The sequence below is a fragment of the Mucor velutinosus genome (genome assembly GCF_035048745.1).
Source record: "Mucor velutinosus strain NIH1002 chromosome Unknown tig00001564, whole genome shotgun sequence".
NCBI classification, from domain to species: domain Eukaryota; kingdom Fungi; phylum Mucoromycota; class Mucoromycetes; order Mucorales; family Mucoraceae; genus Mucor; species Mucor velutinosus.
This window is the reverse complement of record NW_027041906.1, coordinates 1,502,410-1,524,771: the sequence shown is the minus strand read 5'-3', so window position 1 is coordinate 1,524,771 and position 22,362 is coordinate 1,502,410. Positions and strand designations below refer to the sequence as shown.

Below are 22,362 nucleotides of genomic sequence, written 5' to 3'. Positions count from 1 at the left end.
TCGATTGGAATAGGAGTAATGATTTTTGCACTAATTGGACGACCAAGCACTAGTAAGCGAAAAACTTGATAATACAAAGGCATTATTTAAAACAGGATTATTATAGACTTACACACTATTTTCACAAATTATTGTCGCACATTTGGAAATAAATTTGTCGCACTTTTCGAAAATAAAATGGAACACGTCTGGAAAAAAATTTGACGTACTAACTGGCACATAAACGGATCAAAAATTGGCGCAAAAGTTGAATGCGACATATGCGACAAATAATCTTTATTTCTAAATAGGCTTCTCTTGCAAGCAATCATCGAATCTATCACAAGAGTATTTACAGAATCCTTTAAGATCGCTAATAAGCACTTGATTGCATGCATCTCCGATTCTAGATGTAAGTGTCTCTTCCTTCAACAACTTCTCTCTTTTAAGCTTGCTCTTACAAACAGACCAGAATTGCTCAATGGGGTTGAGCTCTGGAGAGTATGGAGGAAGGTAGACGCACCTATAACCACGACTTTCTATGAAAAGCTTAATGTCGTCATTCATGTGGATTGGAGCATTGTCCATGATCAAGTAGTTGTCCTTAAAAATATCAGGATGCTTGTCCATTTCGTCCATGGTGTCGCTCAAAAAGTTAAAGTAATGGCCTGTAACAGTGCCTTTACTCTAGGTTTGAGCTGGTCCACTTGATCCAGTTGTTTTTCTTTTCTTAGAAGAGGGCATCATTCGAGGCCGTCTTACTTTAATATTGACAACACCAAAAGCAGAAGTAGCACTCAAGATTGTTGTTGTTTTTGCCCTAGTCTTTGGCACTTTGACAACGGCGCGAGTTCCCACCTTTGACCAAGCAACAGATCGCTTCGTATTGATATGAAATGCTGCCTCGTCGATGAACACGCAATTGCTCATGTAGTCCATATCGGTGTTCATCCATTTCTCTACCCACTCCTTTCGTGCTTTGATCTTTTCTGGGCTGTTGCGATCCACAGAATGAAAGTGAGCTCTCTTCAGACTAATCTTGCATTCGTTGGTAACGAAATTGTAGAGAGCTGTTTTCGATATCTTGAGGTCACTGAACGAGGCTGTCAAGCTTCTTTCCATCATTTGATCCAAAACTAATGCAGGCTCTTCGTCGATTAAGTTGATCAAATGAGTTTTATGACGCTCATCCATCAGTGCTGATCTACCAACTGGTCTTCCGCTACCCCCTTTTCTTGCGATGTAGGTTTGCGGATCTTGCTGGTCGTTTGCTACCCATCTCTGGGCGGTGCGTAGGTTGATTTGTAGTTTCAGGGCAGCTTGTCTTGCACTCATGCCTCTTTCATGCAAAGGCAAACAGCTGCTCCTTTTCTGATTCCTTGTAAGTTTTGTATGTACTGCCTGCCCTCTTGCCCTCCATCTTAACATCTTCTCTCTCTTGCTGCTTTGCATTGTTTTTCTCGGGTTTTTCAGGTGCTTTAAGCTCATGATACATTCCAAAATTCGTCACTGTTTCAATAGGATACATCTCTTCATCTACTTCCATTTCTACGACTGCAACCGCCATGCCTTTGTCGTCGTAAAGGTTTCCTTGACCATCTTCATGTACAAAATAATCCATATTCAAAATAAATGTAAAACTAAAGAAGCCCTGAAATATGTCAATATTAAATCTTTTAATGTGCCAAATTTTGATTTTTTAATGCGCCAACCTTTTCCCAGTTAGTACGTCAAATTTTTTCCAGATGTGTGCCATTTTATTTTCGAAAAGTGCGACAAATTTATTTCCAAATGTGCGACAATAATTTGTGAAAATAGTGTATAAGCTATCTGTTTGTTAAATCTCATAAATGGCTGGGAAACTAGTGATGAGAAACCTCACTGCGTTTATCAACACCAAGAAACTTGTACTGCGTAGATAACAAAATGTTAATCAGGGCAGAATTGAATTGATGAGAATGCAGCTAGATTCGACATTCACAATAATGTGTGTGTGTGTGTTTTTTTTTTTTTTTTTTTTTTTACTATTCAATTCATATATTTCATGTATTTAGATGTCTTAAACTACCGTTTAATTTCACTATATTGGCTTATGTAAAGTAACCCCACCCTTACCACTTTTGGTCATCTGTAGTAGCAGTTCTCCACTTCGTGTTCCTTGTTTCTTAACATCCAGATCGTTCATTTTATAGAAAACCTATATGAGGATTTGACCCTAGCGAAGCCAAAGTGCAAAAACTTAGTATTCAAGTAGTAAATTCGGTTTTTCATTTTCCTTACTAGTAAGCTTACCAACGACATAACGCGTCAAAATTTGCATGAATTAGCTTTACCAAAATCAATATGACTCCTGTTCGAATTAAATATTACACAGGCTACAGAACTGCTCTTCCAGTAAATTACAGCTACCAAAGATGCATTTCATGCCATGTAAATAAAAGCTATAAAGCAAAACATAACCAAATTTGACAGCTTTCAAGCCTTCATATCTTGACATATAGACTTTTCTGAGCCACCGGAATAATGCCAAACAATTCCACTTGAGTAGCAGCAACTTCCTGGTACCTTTGTTCAACTTTTTGGGCCAAAAAAAAACATGGCCAAAAAATCGACCAAAAAGCATGAGGTACCCCTCATGGTTTTCACCAAAAATCAAACGATCGCATTTTTCACCTTGAAAGTGAAGACTTTTACTATGGTATATCTTGAATCAAAATGTTTCTCTCGATCCAAAGCCACCTCTGAAATTATCTTTGTGGGACTTTGATATGTAAAATTTCGACATTTTGGCCAGAAACCTCTTTTAGTATTTTCATAAATCATTCAATAAGTTTATTCAAGAAATCTATATTACTTGGTACCATTGGATGCGCCTTGAAAAGTACTCCAGGAAAGCTTAAGGAAGCATTTTTTTTTGTAGGGGAGACGAGCTCCAGGTTTTATTTAAAGTCCTTTAAATGTCATACTGAGGGATAAAAAAAGACTGTTGGTGGACCCAATGTCTGCAATGAAGGGGAATAAGATATCTTTGAACTAAGTTGGGAAAGAAATCTACTACTAATAATAAGGTGCGACTCCTAGAGCCAGTACAGTCTTGAGGAAATCGTCAAAATAGAGATCATGGATAAGAGTACAAAACACCAAACGAGGACATCAGTACTACGTCAAAAAATCAAACAACTTGCGTTCACCAGGATTTGAACCGGGGATCCTCCAGTTGGCATACGGAAGTTCTACCACTTCGCCCTACCACCAGCTTAAGGAAGCATATTTTTTTTTTTTTTTTTGTAGGGGAGTCGAGCTCCAGGTTTTATTTAAAGTCCTTAAAATGTCATACTGAGGGAAAGAAAAAGACTGTTGGTGGACCCAATGTCTGCAAAAAAGGGGAATAAGATATTTTTGAATTAAGTTGAGAAAAGCATGCATCTTGGAGAATTGATATATCAGTGAAATGGACTTCTTCGAGAACTGTCTTTCTTGATGGAATACTTACCATTACACCACGTCGTTGGGAGACAGAAGCAGCTTCACCACCAGGAGAGGGCCAGACAATACTTCGAGATACTTGAGATGATAAAAGTGCAGCTTTGAATACTACGCTGAGACCATGAAAGAACATGTTTCGATACGTCAGTCAAATGGACCTCTTTAGCGGCAGCTTGCTTGACAAGGGATCTGCCACCACATCATGTCATCAGGAAAATACCTTGCCATCTAGAATAGAAGAGTAGATGAAATATCTATTGTAAATTATGTAAAGACATACCTAATATCGGCTCAGATGTGAATGAATGTATGAATGAAAAGAAGATGAGAGAGAAGGGAAAGAGGATAAAAAATGCGTTTATCTATACACAGTATATCACTGATTGATTAAATAAATTGCGCAAGCCTTGGAACTTGCTAAAAGCAATGGATAAAGCCCAGTGTGAATGATAACTAGAGCACTGTGAAGGTAGTTACCAGACAACTCATTCTGTTTATTAACATACAGCATTTGTGCAGTCATTCTGGCTGGCGATCATCTTTCAGCGTGTAATGGGATAACTTGGCTACCAAAACAGCTCATACCGCTTGCAATCACACAATGTTTTCAGCCATCCTTACTGAGCCTGTCGGATTAGATGAGCTTTACACAACTCAGCTCTGGTTGGATCAAGACTTTCATTGTTACTCGTTCTTAATAATGGAAGGAACTATAAAGGTTGGGTTGTTGATGTTTGAGAATATACACGGTTCGAACCTGTTAATGTCAATTGGGCTGTGTTGTTGTATTTACTAGAATACCAATCTCAATCGACCAAATAACCGGATGCTTCTTGAAAAGTACAAGGATTACAGGAACTCTATCCTATTGGTTCCTGATTGCTAAAAGAAGGTTGGCTTGTTGAACGATGTTGATTTGCATAAAAGGACCTCATAATGTCTTTCAATAAAAGTTCTTCAGTTTTAGTGCCTAGTCATTTCAAGTGCCTATAGAAATCCTCTTTATTACTACATATGTATCTTTCTAAGCTTGGATACAACAATCCTTTACAGACAACCTTGTTTAATAGGGCGCATCCGCAAATAAGGTTCTAAATATTCACTCTGCCATTATAGGTTCCAATGCCAATTTGTATCTGGTCTGTAGAGCTGTTAATCGTTTGCGCTTCAATTTTCAGTCGTCGTAATGAGGCTATCAAATTAGGTGGAATATAGTGTACGATATTACATCCAAGTTTGCCAATTTGATCCGAACACACGTGAGTACTTCCTATGTGTGTTTTGACCTGGTCCCACTTTAATGACGCGTCTTAATGATCTCTGAGCACTGTCACTAAATTGGATGCTTGGTGATGGCTATACTGAAGCGTGAAAAAAAAACACACACTTTATCATTTGCTTTCTTTATCACATAAATATGTCAATTAATTTCTTCTTTCGAACGTCTGCAAAAGAGTGGGATATCACTGAAGCCATTATATATTATGACCAAAATAACAGCACATCTGAAACAAGTTTACATCAGCTTCTATTGACAATCAAGAACGATCTCAAATCAATTGGAAAAACGCAAGCAAGCTTAAACAGATACGTTTTGAAAGCTATCAGACAGGTTGATGTAAGTAAAAACTAAATACATCTCTTTGTCAAACAGACGATTGAGTCTTTATTTTCTATTTAGAAACTTTTGCAGTTAAGATGCTTAGTAGCTACAAGAAGTGATCCTCAAGCATTGGAGAATGAAAAAACCCCAACAGTTAATAATATCAACAATATATCGCAGAACGAACAAGTGAATATTGCTGGCGTCAATAATATAGCTATGAGTCAACCTGTAAGTAAAATAAAAAACGAAAAGTAGATTCGTGAGTATTAACTACATTATTAAGCGTACTAAACGACGAACTCTTCATGAAATAACGAATCAGGTACTTGCACTTTACCACTGGCATTATTTTATTTTGAATTGATTACTAAACCTTGCTACTTTTCCACAGACTGAAACAGATGTGGGCGAGGGCTCATCAATTTACAATATCAATTCACCCTCTGCACCGGTTGAACGCCCCCATAAACCCAAGTTACGTAAACTTCAAATTGAAGCTCTAAATCAAGTTATCCACTTTGGTACCTCATTTTCTCAGGATCACTCATCATCAAAGATTTTATACAACCAATACAAGGATGAACAAAAAGAGAATCGCTCACTCAGGTCTCTTGGTTTGTTCGATTATGTTGTTGACCTATTAGACAGTGAAACCAATTACGAATCATTTGTTGAAGAAATGTGGATCTCGAAGCTTAGTGAAACCCAAGACAGTCGCAAAGAGTCTTTCTTAAATATCATCAAGTACTCTTTAACAACGTTCCACCTTGTTTGCCGATCTCCACCAGTCAATATTTCAAATCATGAGAGAACGCACTTTGTCGAAAATGTTATGCCATCCTTGTTAGCACTTGAAAAGCTATTGGACTTCATCGAGTTCAAATGGTGAAGAGAAAGCATAAAAAGTGTAAAATGGGAAGAAAATATTGAACTCTTTTTTTAGGTGCGAATCAGAATTCATCTCATCCAAAATGCTAAATCAAAAAAACTTGGATTACGACCTTCGATCAACTACATGCAAATACATTGACGCTCTTGGTAGTTTAACTACGCTGAATAATATGGAACTTATCATCGTGGAGGCATCTAGGTAGAACATTTAATGCATTTATTTAAAACAAACAAGTCTTTATTCATTTATTTATCTAGTGGACAACTCAAAGAAAATACTGTCCATTCAATTGAAGATACTCTTAAGATACTGGAATGTGGGATATCATCATTGAGAAAGGAAGCAGCCCATTACAATGGCGCGTCATTGTCCACATTCATGAAGCTGAAGGTCTATGGGATTCATGTTATCAAATCTCAAGTTACACTGTCAGAAATCTCTTTCGATGATGAAAATCACTGGAAATGCATTGAACTAAGAAGGGCCAAATTACCAACAGCTTGGAGGGATAGAATTGGTCTTTTGCAATATATGGAACTGCTAGCAACCCTTTATGTAAATATGTTTACAGGATATAATACAGAACGTTTTTTATGAAACTCACCATGTTTTTTTTAGAATGCCTGTCATGAAAACCAAAAGATCCAAAAGCAGCTCATCAAAGAAGATGTTGGCTTGATCCCTTTCAGTGGTCCTACTATTGGATCAGTGATAAAAGACAATTGATGCCCCCCCCCCTCTTGTATTTTTTTTTTCACTCTTTTTTTTTTTCATATCATCAAGTGGCAACGTTTCCATTGCTAAATGAATACTCTTTTCGTGTCAGCTTATATCTATTATGCTTTGGTTATAAAATTTATCAAAAATTGACAAAAAACACACTGACAGAACCAGTACAAAATCTACAATAGAAGTATGCCAGCATGCACTTCGAGAACAATCAACTGACGTCCTTAAGCTAGGGATTAAAGGTAGAGAAAACACATACAGACGGTATGTTATATATATAATTGAATACATGGCAGCATGATAAGAGGCTCCTGCTGCGTATTTTCTCGTGGGTAAGGCCCTTAACAGGCTAAAATATTCATTAGGACTGCAATGTACTGCTCAAACAGCAATATACAGTACTAAATACCTTTATTGACTCACCTCAATCAAAGTTACAAGGTGTTGAGTCTATAAAGCTGCGCGAGTTCAGTAATTCTGCGGTAGTCAGATCATGTTACTCATTGTCTATGTTGGGACGCAAGGTTCAACAAGAAGTGAATTATATATGATTGGTTATCAAAATCCGTGCTTACGAATGATCGAAGATGATGGGTTGTGAATCGTATCACCGTAGCTGAACTGACGATCGGATCCTTCATCATAATCGATATTGGATATACAGAACTCGATGTATTTACTCAGTTTAGACAAGAAGATAGATTGATTGATTGATTTAGCGATCTTTAATTTTCGTATCTGATTACTTTTGAGGTCTCCCTTTTAATTTTTATCTTATTTTGTTAATATTGCATCTACCGATACAACACAAGGCATGTCCTCAGGTTCACAAGACGCACAACATCTTGATCAATGAATGTGGCATCCTCATACTATAGACGATAACGATTCCATCACTCTAAAGCCAATAATAGGCCAAAATAAGGCAAAAGTTCATGACGTTAAGCCTCCTTTATAAATCTATATAGGCCGCTGTAGAGCGTCAGAGGGGTGCTAAACGATTGCTCTCGACTAGCACTTGCTTGCTGACACTTGGCCGCATTTTTTTTTTTTTTTTTTTTTTTTTTTGATCATGACAAATTGACCCAGATCGTCATTTCTGGATGTGTAATAGCAAGGGAAAATTATCAAATTTCAAAGAATCGCGAAGTATTTTACTATGACATGCCATAGTGAAAAAAAAAGGTCTGCGAGTTCGATTTAAGATATAAATTTGCTATTTTGGGTAATCAATTATATAAAAATTAAAATTTCGATTCTTTGTTTTTGTCAATTTGGAAAATACTTTTGGTGAAACATGGAAAAGTTATTAGCACAATTTGAAAGAAAATTCAAGGAGGTAATCGAGACAGTTAACACACAAAGTAGATTGGATAGAGCGTTTTTCAAGAAATCATCAATAGAAAGCATTTTGATGTCTATTTTATCATAAATAACCCAGCTTTCAGGATTATAGAATTTATGATTTGGGATGTTTTAGATCAAATGCAGGTACAAAAACAAAAATAAGCAAATTAAATCTTCTTTATATATGTCTAATATATATACTGGAAAACAAAAGCATCAAGCAGCACAATTTGCATAAAGTTTATGGAATATCTTTTGTTAAAATCAAATCGAATTGTCATGCCTCCTGTTCAAGCCAGAAACTGTGTAACCTGTAGAGTTGCTCTACCTGAAGAGTTCAATTTTTGAAAATGTGATTTATGTCAAGTGAATAGAGAAATTTGATAAATAAACCAAAAGAAATGAAAAACAAATATTCGAAAGAACCTTATATATTTTTTGTTTCAAGAACGTGCCCGAAACTACGCCATACAAAGAGCTGCATTGAAACCATCCAGGGCAACAAGACCACCGAGATCACCTGCCGCTTTCATTTCAGAGCTAAGAAGAATGCGACTTCATTATCTCCAAGAACATAAAAATGCATCTAATTCAACATTTGATAGCATTAGTTTATAGAAAGGGTTTACCATATTGAAGCAAAGATGCAAAGCCATGGTAATCAAGTATTGAATCCAATACTTGATAGCATTGGCTTTAATGACGATTTTACCGTAGCGAAGCGAATGTGAAAAACTATAGCATCTAAGCAGCAAATTCAATTTCTCGTTTCCTTTATTAATAGTGGATTGTTTAAAATCTACTGATATAGCAGATTTTTATTATTACTGCTTTGAGATATCTACGGCGACAGTCCGCACGGCGACACCGTCATCGAGCGTAGCGAGTTTGCATATAATTCAAAATTTGGTAACATTGACCTATAAGAGGGTTTTACCGTAGTGAAGCGAAGGCGCAAAGCCATAGTATTCAAATTCGGGTTTTCATCTCCATCGTTAATAAGCTTACCAACATCAGAACGCATCAGAATCTGCATGAATTAGCTTTACCAAAATCAATATGACTCCTGTTCGAATTAGAAGTTGCACAGGCTGCATAACTCCCCTTCCAGAAGACTTCAGCCACTAAAGATATGATTCATGCCATGTAAATAAAAGCTATAAAGCAAAACATAACCAAATTTGACAGTTTTCAAGCCTTCATATCTTGACATATAGACTTTTCTGAGCCACCGGAATAATGCCAAACAATTCCACTTGAGTAGCAGCAACTTCCTGGTACCTTTGTTCAACTTTTTGGGCCAAAAAAAGACATGGCCAAAAAATCGACCAAAAAGCATGAGGTACCCCTCATGGTTTTCACCAAAAATCAAACGATCGCATTTTTCACCTTGAAAATGAAGACTTTTACTATGGTATATCTTGAATCAAAATGTTTCTCTCGATCCAAAGCAACCTCTGAAACCACTTTTATGAGGTTTTCATATGCAAAATATGGCTATTTTCGCTAAAAACCTCATTTCAAATTTTATTAAATTGCTCAATAATTTCAGTCAAAACACTTAGTACAGTTAGAACCATTAGAAGCGCCTTAAAAAGTATTTCAAGGATGTATTAGGAAACGTACAGTGATCATTACAGTTTATATAGTCGGATATCACAAAATAGATTAAAGAAGTCGACAAAAGACAAAATCTGGCCAATCTTGAACAAAAAAAAATAAGCTGAGCTTGAATCAATTTTGGCGGTGGCATTGCTGCTGGCTGACCTAAATGCCTTTCTTCTGTTGATGACAATGATGATTGCGATTCTGATTAAATGGGGATCATGGAATTGAAAGGACAATTGCGTAATGCAAATACTTTTTTTGGGGGGAGTTTTGTCTCATGGAGGTGTCTTTTGCAATGATAATATCTCAAAAAAGTCGCTGTAGATCTTACACAAGTCCTGTATTTACTTATGGCCAGCTTTATGTCGCCATCTTATTAAGAGCATCAGCGGCAGCGAATGATATGGCAATTCTACTATCAGAAAATGACGATTGTAATATACAAATGCTACATAGAACTTGAATTTTCTTTTATATCGTCTCAATAATAGGCTTTGTCTGATATCAGTGTAAGCAAAAAGGATGCTGGGGGGGGAGATATGTCCTCTCCTCCTGGTAACTCTAATATAACCTTTCTTTTACTAACTAACTAATAATAAATTATTTAAAATCTACTTGATATACCAAAATTTTATTATATCTGACTAGTTTGAAAGACCTCAGAGTATACTATATTGTGTGTATAGTGGCCAGGTAGGTTTTCCAGTATAGAAATATCAGGATCAACCATGATTCTTATCGACGATGGATTACTGACCCTTGACATTGCGACGTACAACTGACCATGCGAGAAGACGTGAGAAGGAAGATATAGTCCAATGTTAGATAATGTTTGGCCCTGTGATTTGTTTATAGTCATGGCAAAGGCCAATCTCACAGGAAACTGGGTGCGACTGAAGTCGAAGGGAATTCTACCGTTGGCTTCTGTAATAAACTTGGTCCTTAGGATATACACAATGTCACCTGCTTTTGGCCCTGTGGCAATGGTGGCTTCAATTATTCTAACACCCAAAGATTTCACGATTAGTCTGGTTCCATTGCATAATCCAGCTGAAGGATCTAAGTTTCTCAAGATCATTATTGGAGACCCAACTCTCAAAGCCAATGCATGTGGAGGCAGAGAGCCAGATTCTATGGAGTTGAGAAGCTCGAGAGGCACCTGCATTCGAAATTGAGGATCACAGACTTGATCATAGCTGTAATAAGTGAACTTTCTTCCCGGCAAGTTGTCAAGTAGAAGATTGTTTATGACTGAGACATCTTGGTTTTTTGGGGTCAATATAACACGTTTTGCAAAATATTGGTCAATCGTTAAGCTATTGCTGATGTTTGGAAACACAGCAGCTAGCAAATCCAGCAAGTTGGTAGAATTGAAATACATTTCATCTGGGATACGCACAAAATCCGAAGGAATGTCCCCAAATAATGTCACCGTTCTAACTTTTCGTTCACCAATTTGTAGTAAATAGCTAGAAAACTGTTGTATCTGGTTGGCTAAGTCCTGATTGTTGTCTTCAAGTGCTTGCTGCACTCGCATGTTAGTTTCCAGCTTGAATTTTCTAACTTGTGGCCAAAAGTAGCAGCGGTTGATACATTGAGACACAATGCCTGATCTACTTGCACCTGGGACGATTGGGAGAACTTGGCAAAAATCGCCAGCGAAAACGATCAAGCGGCTACCAAAGGGTAAGCTGTTTTTTACCACGTCTTTGAAGGTTCTGTCTACAGTTTCAATCAAGTCTTTTCGAATCATGGAACACTCGTCCCATATAATCAGCCTTGCTCTCTTGATGAATTGAGCTATTTCAGAGGATGGTGTAAAATCACACATTGTTGTAGATGAGGTGTCGATAGGTATTTTAAAGGTAGTGTGGGCAGTTCGACCTCCTTTCAGCAGCAGAGCCGCCGTTCCTGTTGAAGCAACTGCAATTGCAATATGATTTTGTTTGCGAACGGCATCTAACAAAGCATTGATGATGAAAGTTTTCCCAGTACCGCCAGGCCCGTCAATAAAAAACAGTTTGGACTGTGCAGCATCATAGTTTTCGTCAGCTAACGCGCAACGTTGAATGGCATTGTAAGCTATCAATTGGCTTGGATTGAATGGCAAAGAGTTTGGGTCAGGAGCTTCCAAGGCTTCAATTAGCAGAGTGGCATGCATCCTTTCCAGCGGGGTAGAGTCCTCAGGGTAAGCATGATTATCCCTGGTATCAACAGTAGAGAAAACGTTCTTGAAACCATCCATAGTTTTCAAATCAAATTGGTTGGCAACCAAAATTTGATTCAAATCAAGAAGGCAGTGGCTATACATCTCATCTGTTATTTCAGTGGGAACAGGTTGATTCAGAGCTCTTGCCTTTTGTTGCCTACGATACAGATAGTCCTCGGCTAGATGCAGTCTGTGATTCAACCATAGCTGAAAAGGATCAGAGACATCGCAGAAGGAGAGCAGAATACAGAAGAGTTGCCGTATTTTTTGAGGTGACATAGTGGTGCTTGCTTCTGACATGGTATCATTCCATTCATTGTCATCTTGAAGAAGACCCATTGCTCTGGCAGTAGCCTGATAAGACGGATAGACGCGGCCATTGTACGTTCGCATGTAGGTAAAGGATGTTGCTCCTGGAATTCGATACAATAGAATTCTTAAATGATACTTTTCAATATCTTTTGGAGATACAGCGTAGACTCTGCCAATGGCTCCACCAAAACCTGAACGTCTAGGTCTCCAAACTCTTGGGTTCTGTTGTTTATGAAAAACGTACTTTTCACAGAAGTCTGGATACAAAGTTTGCTTAGCTTCGTTGTCTTCAGGATTTTCGAGATTGTACTTGAACCAAGCTGTCAGGGTTGTTTCTGGAAGTGTACGGCTCAAGGCCTGGTCAGAACTTTTGTTCTCGTTAAAGTACACCCTTCTATCGTTCTCCAAATGGATATCCAGGCGCTGTGTAGAGGGGTATTCCTTATGCATAGGGAAAGACATGATTCTCCAACAGGCTTCAGATGCCGAGACATATCTTGCATCAAGAAACTTTTTGATCTCATCCTGGTGATCATCTTGAGCGGATGAACCCATATATACCTGTGCTCTGCCATGGCCCTTGTATACATATTTGTATATGTATTTGACCGAGTTGACTTGGCTGTAAATCTCCACGTTGATATGTGCGTTGTATTTAGCAACCAAATAAAGATTATGAGGCACAACCCAACGATTATCAATAGTGATTCTTCCACTGTGCCTGGAAATTGTACGATCAGTCATCAACCGTCTTCTGTATCTAATTTTGCTTGATTCTTCTGGGCTGATAGTCGTTTCGTCCATGAATGGGTACGGATAATTTTTGGAACATTTGCCGTTCACCATACAGGGAGCATTCGGATCTAACAGACCGCATGGACCGTGAATCATGCTATTAGACACAGTTTCATAGGCAAGTGGGTTGGAAGCAGGATCAGGCATTTCTGCGGATACAATCCTATCAATTTGTTCAGTGGTCATTGGCTTGTCCTGGTCTTGCAATATAAACAGCATATGACAATGAGGTAGCCCCCGTTTCTGAAATTCAATGGAGTAAACATATGCAATTACTTTTCCCAGAACAGACTTTTTTACAGCATCTTCAATGAAAAGCTTCAGCTTCAGATGAAAAACTCTGGCACAAAGATCTGGTCTGTCAGCTGCGATTTGGTGCTCAAGCAATTCTCTGGTTATTTCTGGCCAGGCCGGGTTGCAGGTAAACGTAATGAATAAATCTGGCTTGCCAAATCTTCTGACCAAATTCATAGCGTCTTGATAAAGTTGAGCCATGAACCTTGGGCCACCAATGAATGTTGAAGGCAATATAACCTTTTTTCCAATCGCACTTATGTCATGCTCGTTCAGCTGAATTGCATCTTGAAGGCCGCTATAAACAGCAGCTCGTAAGGTATCTTGATTGAATCTAATAAAGTTCAGTCGCTGTTGTTCCATCTTTGCATACATATCGACGACGTATTGGTGAAATAATCTTCCAAATGAATGCAGGCTAATTTGCTGATTTTTTGGTAGTCCTTGCTGTTGTCCTTGTCGTACCATTAATCTTGAGCTGTAGTATTGCATGATGGTGATGGTTTTGTCCTCACCATCATTATTGCTATCAGATGCAATGTCGATTTCGGTTTCAGAGGGATCAAAGCTTTTCACTTTGATGTGCCACCCAGGATCGCCAAATGGAAACATCAAAACGTATTGAAGAGGATCAAAGAATTGATTGGTTTCATTAATCCTTGTTAGGTTATCACCAGAGCCTTTCAATCTTAAAACGATATCACGATTTTTTGGCTGTTCGTTGCTGCTTTCATCGTCGCCATCAAACAATAGTATACCCATTTCTGGAACTCTAGGTCTATTGCACCTTCTTGGATTAGGAGAATCCTCTGAACGAAATACCATTCGTATATTCTGAATTCCTCCAGGTTGCCCAACTGATAGCTCCTCCATGGTTTTAAATAATTCAACAAAAGGATTGACTTCGTGCATCATATTTTGGAGGAGACGCATAGTGGTTCTCTCAGCGTTGGGGTTTCCAGCAACATTCAGTCGGTTTTGGAGCTCATTTTCCCCGTCGAATATATATATATATTTGAGCAAATTTTGGGCGTGTATCATTTGCTGGCATAAGTGCAGAGCTCATGAGATGATAGACGCTACCGTGAATACGGAATGCGTAGGCACCATTTTGATTATTCGCAACTGATTGATCTAAAGTTGCATTCATGGAGGTAAAGCTGAGAGCAGAATTGTACGTCCTAATATTCGATTTGAACTCTTTGCTAGCATCGTCATTGCCACTCAAAAGATTGACAATAAGCTCTGGAAAATGGTGTACTGGCTTCAAGATTGCCTAGCCATCTTGACAGTAGATTTGAAACGTTGGAGAAGCTCTTGTTGTTCTTTGCTTTCTTTCATCAATCCACATGTAGGCTCCACATTTTGAGCACAAAGCGTTCATGCCTCCCAAATCATTTCGGTTAGCCTCAGGTGCTTCAGGATTTCGCACCATCAAAAAAGAATCTATTGCACCTGTACGTAGAGGATTTTTGGCACAATTATAATGAGATCGGCATTGGTGTCCTTCTCTTCCACAAAAGGGACATACAACTGCTGTTACAATGACATTGGAGTCCAGAGTTTCGGCTGTGGCCTCAGATTGAGAGGCATTTGGAAAGTCTTGTACAACTGGTGTTGGAGATGGTTGCTCAGATGGCTGATTGATTGGATTTAGCGCACAGTCAAGATGATTTCTGCGTGTTTGTCCTTCTCTATAGCACCATGGGCAAGTTGCTCTCCTGTCAGAAGTATTTCGAAGTATCCTCATTCTACAATCCTTATGCGAACGCCTTTGGTGTCCATTGCGGCCACACCAATTACACCTTACTATATTCTCGTTGACGGTAGCTCCTAATTCAAAAATTGGGCTCATGTACGTTGGGGAAGTTGTTACTGGAATCTTACCTTCAATAGGTTCAGGAACAACAGGATTTGCAGTTTCAGGAAAGTTGTGAAAGACAAAATTTACAGTATATGGCTCAATTGGAGTATTCAAAGAATCAGAGCGGTTTAAACGACTTCTCAAGCTTCGAGGCATTTGGATTGTTAGGTAAAACTTGGGAATATGAAGAGAAAAGGATTATGTAAATGCTTTATTTTCCAAGAATTTTGTTAGGCTTCTGCCAAGCTGACAGTAATGGCTGCTTTCCCTACGGGTACTCTTGTAATTAATTTTTTACTATAATAAAATGTATTATTTTAGGAGTTTGGTGATTTAAAATGTCTTTGGCCAGAGATCACAGGGCGACGCCGACATCGGGCGTAGCGAGATAGATCAACTAGTTAGCTATATATATATATATATATATAGTAACTGTAATTTCGCCGTCATTATGGAACGGAAAAATAACCAAAATCCTTGGAATGTACCACGCGAGAGGGTAACCTTATTTCTATGTGTGTCACCCAAGATCAAAATATAGAACACAGAGATCTAGATATGTGATACTTTTACATGCAGGACATGCGATGTAGCCTTCAGCTGAATGAGATTTACAGCAAAAATGTGTCGCATTTAAGGCAGGCTTAAAGCTGCGTATATGCTTAATTCAGTGCTTAAGAGACGAGCTAATTAGCATACGCTTAAATTAGTTTTTAATCTACTTGAGAGTATTTGGTACTCCCATTGCTCTAGAGATGAGTGTGTACTACAATACTATTTCACGAAAAATTGACATTTGATTTCTTCAAGATTGAATAAGGATGTTTATTAAATAATTAGTGAGCTCCAGGCCACGATTAAATTAGATAGTTAATTAGCAGAGAAAGAGATTAAAAATACAAGAGGTGGTATCATTGTTGAATGTGTTTATATTTAAAAGAAAGGCAACTTGATCATGGTGTGATCAGGAGTGTACAAAAGAGCACACATAATGTACCAAGCAGTGATGGCAAGAGTGAATGATATCCAACCACTGGCTTGGTTGCAAGCATTGCTACCAGCCAATCCACCAATGGCACCAAACAAGAAGGCCAAGAAGACTTGCAAGAGAACGAGACGGATGAGAATAGGTTGACGGAGTGTGCCGAGCAAGAAGAAGAAGGCAGCAAAAGCAAAACCAAGTTGAACAAGGCCCATACACAAATGAACAGTGTGGATACCGCCGTTGGCCATAGCAATTTCGAGGAAGCCAGAGCTAGGGATCATCATGATGCCAAATGTAAAGAAGAAACCAGAGAAAGTTAACATGGAAGTAGCAGCAAACATATTGCCGAGCACCAATTCACAGATACCGCAGACGAATTGGCCCATTGCACCGTAGCCAAAAGCAACACCAACAGCCACTTGAGGCAAATCAGTAATCAAGCCAGTGTTATACATGCCGAGCACGAATGAGCAGAGGGCAAATGCACCGAAACCGATGGGAGCAGGCTGCAACTTTGCAAGATGATTAGGAACAGCATTGACGTGCAATTGAGCAGCACGTTGAGCAACTACATCATCCACAGGCATGTCAATTTCGCGATGTTGGATATCAGCTTTTTGTTCGACAGAAGAGGTATTAGAAGAAGAGGTCATTTGAAGAAGAGATGGATAGTTATTGTACCTTCTGGGATCTGTCGAAAATGTAGCTTGTATTTATAGTGAAATAAGGGTCTTGCTTTGATTCACATGGTCACGTTTGTTTGGCGATACAGACCATACCTAAAAAGTTCAAAAAGGAAGGTGATACCACCAAATGCTTTATTTCCCCACAAAAACATACATGCCAGGCGTTTCAATTTCATTAAATTTCGTATATTTCCCAAGGTACAAAAACCGTGAAAAAGAGAGAGCTCAAAGAACAACTAGAGATCCAAATGTGATATGTTGTCTAATCAAATGCCAGCGTCAATGATGATGCAAGCCAATGAAAACATGCAACTATTGCCATAAAATCAAGCATAGCATCATGGACAGTAACAAGATGCCATCGTTGGTATCCACCTTTCCTAATCCATGGAGATTGTGCGACAGCAATCATCGATTCCATTGGACCTTGTAGGGTTCACCCAATAATAGATCAGCGATTACCCACCATTGGCTTCTCGCAGCCAGATGTAAATTCCCATGCCCTTCACTTGTATACTTGTCAATCGATCTAGAATAGGTAAATACAGGCCCCATTAGGTGAATTCTCCTTATATCCAAAATACTCACACCTTCTAGTTGATATTTAACGACCTAATAGACAGGTACCACAATTAAATATGGAGAAATTTACCTTCGCAGATTAGAGTTATGCGATATAGAATCCAGAAAGTCGTTCAGCAAAAATTGCGGCTGTTGTACGTCAGAAATGACAACTCCCCCAAATATAACTGCCTGATATTGGCACTGATAAGGGACGTTACTTGAGGTTACTATTAGTATAGCGGATCTTGGATTATCAAAAAACACTCACAACAGACTCACATTTAATTTATGTTTGTCATCGCAAATCCCACGAGAGAGAGCCACATTTTGGCTGTCGTTTGCTGATCTCTTGCTTGTCTCTTGTCTTTTTTTCTACTTAAACAAGTCGAAACCCGTATCTTAGGGTCAATACACTTCTCTTTGTTCTTTTTTCTCATCAAACCCATATAAGGACTATCTCGCTTCCTCCAACTTCCCACCCTTTTTTCAACAATACCAGCGAAATGCGTCGTTTTTTCACAATAATTCTGAATATAGACATGATAATTGATACTATGGTTTATACACATACACAAACTCAAACAGGAAATACATCCCCGGTAACCGTAAATATCGAGAAATTGCCTCGAATAGAAGAAATGCATGGTACACACAACATTAGCCCCTCGTATATTAAGCATTGAGCGGTCGCCCAGTACAAATCACAGCGACAATGGCTCACAATAGCCACTAGAAGAGTGCATTCCCAAATAATAGTTGTTACACGTTCCGTATATTCTTTCTGGACGCCATGTATAAACTTTTAAAGCGCTCGAATCAATGAATATGTACAGTTGATAATTACACGGCGTTCAGCTCGTTTAAAGAGATTTTTTATGAGCTATCTGTACCACCGCCTATTTAGAGCATTCAATCCAAAGACATGTACAAGAAGCTGTATGAATCAAATGTTATGACAAGTTGTGTTTTTTTGGAAAAGTCGTTGAGGATTGATTGTATCGTATGATTGACCTACTCCAAAACCATTAATTCTCAAACAGAGAAGAATTGCTCTAATTCGCACCGCCTCATTCAGTCATATGAAGCTCACACCTGTGATCTGTTCACACATGGTTTAAGACAGTCGATAGTATGAAACAATGTCGCATTGAGAAGGCAAATATTCTCATAGACTGCCAATATCGATAGTTTTTAGTAATGACAATGTAGTCTGGGCGTTTACAATGACTGCACAAGATGAGTGCCACGCTTCCTATTCTAGATTTGATTTTGCTACTAAAAAAGACGTATTTACAACATCATTAGCATCATTACATTCAGTTCTAGTCTTATTTTAAGCATAGCACGCATTGAAGCTATATATGCTGCGCCTTTCAGGCTTTTCAAAGAAGAAGCATTTCACATTTTGTTTGTTGAATGCCCTCAGGTTGCTATGTCTGACGGCGCAATCAGCGCTATCTGTACTATAGAATATGCGTTTAAGCATCCACTTGACATTTTTAAGAAGCTTCATATACAAATGGCCTAATGCCTAAATGACGGTGATGGTAAGATCTACTTGAACGACTGAAATACAATACAAATGCTTCTAGGTATAAAATACGTAATGTAAAAAATATATGAGGCGACTCCGGTTAGCAATAATTTAAATTAAAGCATACAAGTGTCTTTGCTTCGGATGGCTCTCTACCTTCGCTTCGCTTCGGTGAGAACCAACCTGTGCAGCGACAGCTCGTGCTACTGGTTGCCTTTGCATGTCATATCAAAATACTGCTACTTTCATTTTGACCCTCCACTTACACATGAAAGTCCTTCATATTATCTGCGGATCTAACTCTTATGTGATACTCTACAACCATATACACGTAGCTACTTCATATACGGGCAAGCAGCATACTGGTATTCCCACTTTTTAGTCCTTAGTGTCCTTAATACAGCAAAATATGAGTGCATTTGAGCTGCATTTTCTTGCGTTCAAGGCCGTTTTAGATCGTCAGAATAGCCCCAAATGGTTGCTTTCATCTGGCAGTTACTTTCTGACACTTTTGCTCGACTTTTTGGGGATCAAAAAAACATGACCAAAAATCGACCAAAAACCATGAGGTACCCCTCATGGTTTTCATCGAAAATCAAACGATCGCGTTTTTCACCTTGAAAATGGAGACTTTTACTATGGTATATCTTGAATCAAAACGTTTCTATCGATCCAAAGCAACCTCTGAAATCATCTTTGTGGGACTTTGATATATAAAATTTCGACATTTTGGCCGAAAACCTCTTTTCATATTTTCATAAATCATTCGGTAAGTTTATTTAAAACATCTATATAACTTGGCACCATTGAAAGCGCCTTGAAAAGTACTCCAGGAAAGCTTAAGGAAGCATGGGGTGATTATCATACTTCACTTAGTCGAATCTGCAAAAATAGCTCGATCGAGTCCAGAATTATCAAAATTTGTCCAATCTGGAACAGACTATGATTCTGGGTTTGAATTAATTTTGGCTGGTGGGGCCAGCTGGAAAACTCATGCCCTTTTCATAAGGCAATACAGTAGTAAATGCCCTTGAAGCGTATAGAAAGTAGGTGGCAGGTCATAGCACTATCGTTTATGATGATATTTTATTGCATTCTATATCGTTCATAATGATATTTTATTGCATTCTATATTTAATAACGTTAGTCTGGACATTGATATGGCCCATGCCTGACAAATGTCTGGCAACTCAGTTTCCATATTAGTATTATAACCTGTGGACTATAAACTTATCATGTTATGATATTACGCCTGATGGCTGACTATTTGCCGAATCCTGCAATAATTATATCAATTGCACTCTCAACGTCTTCATTAGAATTGCTCAGGGGAACAGAGCTACTTTAGAAGCTCGATGATTGTTCTGGAGTTGACAAACGTTGCGAAAACCAACATTTAAGATTTTATGTTCTTGACAAGGGCTGATATCTCGAGATTCTTGATATCCTGGAAACAAGTCGATCTCGCGAGCAGACCATTAATGCCGAAGCAGAGCTTGGCGATTCTTGCCAGAACAGTGACTGAAATAAGAGACGTAGGCGGCTTCGCCACCATTGAGTATATCACTAGCTGGCCTTCTCTGGGCCGACTTTTGGATAAACCTAATGTATAGTATGATCAATTTAAATGGTTTCAATAAATCCTTGGCACAGACTGGGCAGTGATTTACAAATGATAGTGGATCCGTGTTGAGAAGTAAGGAAAGTCGCAAGTGCAAATTTAGAAGCTACGTCTATTAACATCATCGACGATTCATGAGTCTCATCATTATCAATGTGCACCTTGCACCAATGCATTATTGTATACGCAATAGTGTTGCCTCATTGCTACTATTCTTATTATATAACAACAAATAGTATACGGTATTCCAATAAAATTGTACCAACTCATACCAAAACTTAACCTTTTGTATCTGAATTCTGCGATTTGAAATCTATTTTCTCATCAATGTACATCGCCTATAAATAAACATGAATCTATTTATCACTATTGGCCTCAAATTGTGTCTGTAAAATGTATGTTGGCTGTATATTGTATCAGCAAAATGTAGAAGATAAAATCTCCGTTGTTCTAAGGTTGCTTGCGTAGATTTGACATATAAACTTCATTGAGCTAAAGTTGCTTGGTATTGATCTTGTTGAGAGAAAAAAAAGGGATAGTTGCAAGTCAACCCGTAGCAATTAGGGATCAAGAAGCAAAATGATTGAATAGACAGAGTGGTCTACTACATGCACTACTTTTAGTAAGAAAAGTAAAAAAGCGTCGCCTGCAGGATTCGAACCTGCGCGCTCAAAGAGCAATAGCTTAGCAGGCTATCTCGTTAACCACTCCGACAAAGCGACAACTTGTTGTCATGTCGTCTTGACAGATATATCTAGCGGTAGGAGTTAACAGATAATAGAGTGTAACTAATAGATTGAGATTATGTTCGAAGATACTGTTTATTGATTGCATTTACAACTTATATTTATACTATTTCTACGATCGATAATTACTTAATCAATAGAACTTTCGAGTAGATATAATACTTGATATAGCAACTGATAATCAAATCAATGTCTGCTGCTATCAGTTTCCAGAACCTTCGAGTATGTGCTGGCGCCTTTTAGTTGAATGGATTGTGGAATAGATCCACTATGATCTGCATTCCGACAGTTCATCTAGTTACCAGACTTAGATATAAACTGTATGTACACTGGATTAGATGTACAATATCGATTTTTACTATAAGAAGATATAGACTTCAGATACGCTAGTACTATAAGATTCATACTATATAAGATATAGGCTATAGATGGCACCACGGACATGGATGGCACTATAGACTTATACTTGTATTCCGACATTGACTACGGATGTTTACCATATCTGGATAGGCACCAAGATTAATGCAATATGAGCTTGTTGCTTCAGATGTGCACTTCATGATCCACGCTATAAGACACATGCTTATATCCGTGATACTAGCTACAGATACGTTATGTACTACAGACTTGTACTATATATGAGACATGCTATAGACATGCATACGATATGCTATAGACATGCCATATATCCAGATACATGCTAAAGATGTATGCTTAGCGATATACACTCAGATATGTACTATTAATATAGACTAAGAAGACTGTACCTATCGGATACATGCTACTAGATCGATATTAATTATCCTTATAGAAAGGATAGATCAGGGTACTTCGGATGAGAGTCTAATTATTCATCCAGACAGAGCTAAATCATGATTAGCTTGCTGGAGTTGTCTTTTAGCATGATTAGACATTAGTTGATCTGAGTTGACTTATTTGTTAATCTAATTAATAGAACTTTTATCCATTGTTATAGTATATAAGAAGGATCATCTACCTGGCCAGTAGAGAGACTTCAAGTTTACTTTACACCTGTCAGTTTGATAATAAAACATACCTTTATCAAGTTGACATTACTGTTTTTTTATTCTTTTTTTCCGTGAAT

The 22,362-nt window shown here is 38.2% G+C and overlaps 4 protein-coding genes and 1 non-coding gene across 5 annotated transcripts; 1 reads left to right on the top strand and 4 right to left on the bottom strand.

Annotated features, from left to right (window-relative positions):
- Positions 1-282: 282 nt before the first annotated feature.
- Positions 283-1,314, bottom strand: rgs1 (G-protein signaling regulator protein; the record flags this gene model as incomplete). The annotated part of the gene is made up of 2 exons (XM_064829988.1): positions 283-666; positions 742-1,314. 2 exons carry the CDS (start codon positions 1,312-1,314, stop codon positions 283-285), a joined length of 957 nt encoding a protein of 318 aa, XP_064682490.1.
- Positions 1,315-4,882: 3,568 nt separating this feature from the next.
- On the top strand, positions 4,883-6,689 carry ATC70_010780 (uncharacterized protein; the record flags this gene model as incomplete). Its single annotated transcript, XM_064829987.1, has 6 exons — positions 4,883-5,083; positions 5,147-5,299; positions 5,463-5,956; positions 6,015-6,161; positions 6,221-6,518; positions 6,582-6,689. 6 exons carry the CDS (start codon positions 4,883-4,885, stop codon positions 6,687-6,689), a joined length of 1,401 nt encoding a protein of 466 aa, XP_064682489.1.
- Positions 6,690-10,281: 3,592 nt separating this feature from the next.
- On the bottom strand, positions 10,282-14,190 carry ATC70_010779 (uncharacterized protein; the record flags this gene model as incomplete). The annotated part of the gene is made up of 1 exon (XM_064829986.1): positions 10,282-14,190. One exon carries the CDS (start codon positions 14,188-14,190, stop codon positions 10,282-10,284), a length of 3,909 nt encoding a protein of 1,302 aa, XP_064682488.1.
- Positions 14,191-16,054: 1,864 nt separating this feature from the next.
- Positions 16,055-16,759, bottom strand: mrpl3 (54S ribosomal protein L3 mitochondrial; the record flags this gene model as incomplete). The annotated part of the gene is made up of 1 exon (XM_064829985.1): positions 16,055-16,759. The coding sequence occupies one exon, from the start codon at positions 16,757-16,759 to the stop codon at positions 16,055-16,057; it is 705 nt and encodes a 234-aa protein (XP_064682487.1).
- A 4,392-nt stretch (positions 16,760-21,151) lies between these two features.
- On the bottom strand, positions 21,152-21,233 carry ATC70_010777. The gene has a single exon. It is a non-coding gene; the product is annotated as a tRNA-Ser (tRNA).
- Positions 21,234-22,362: the final 1,129 nt, after the last annotated feature.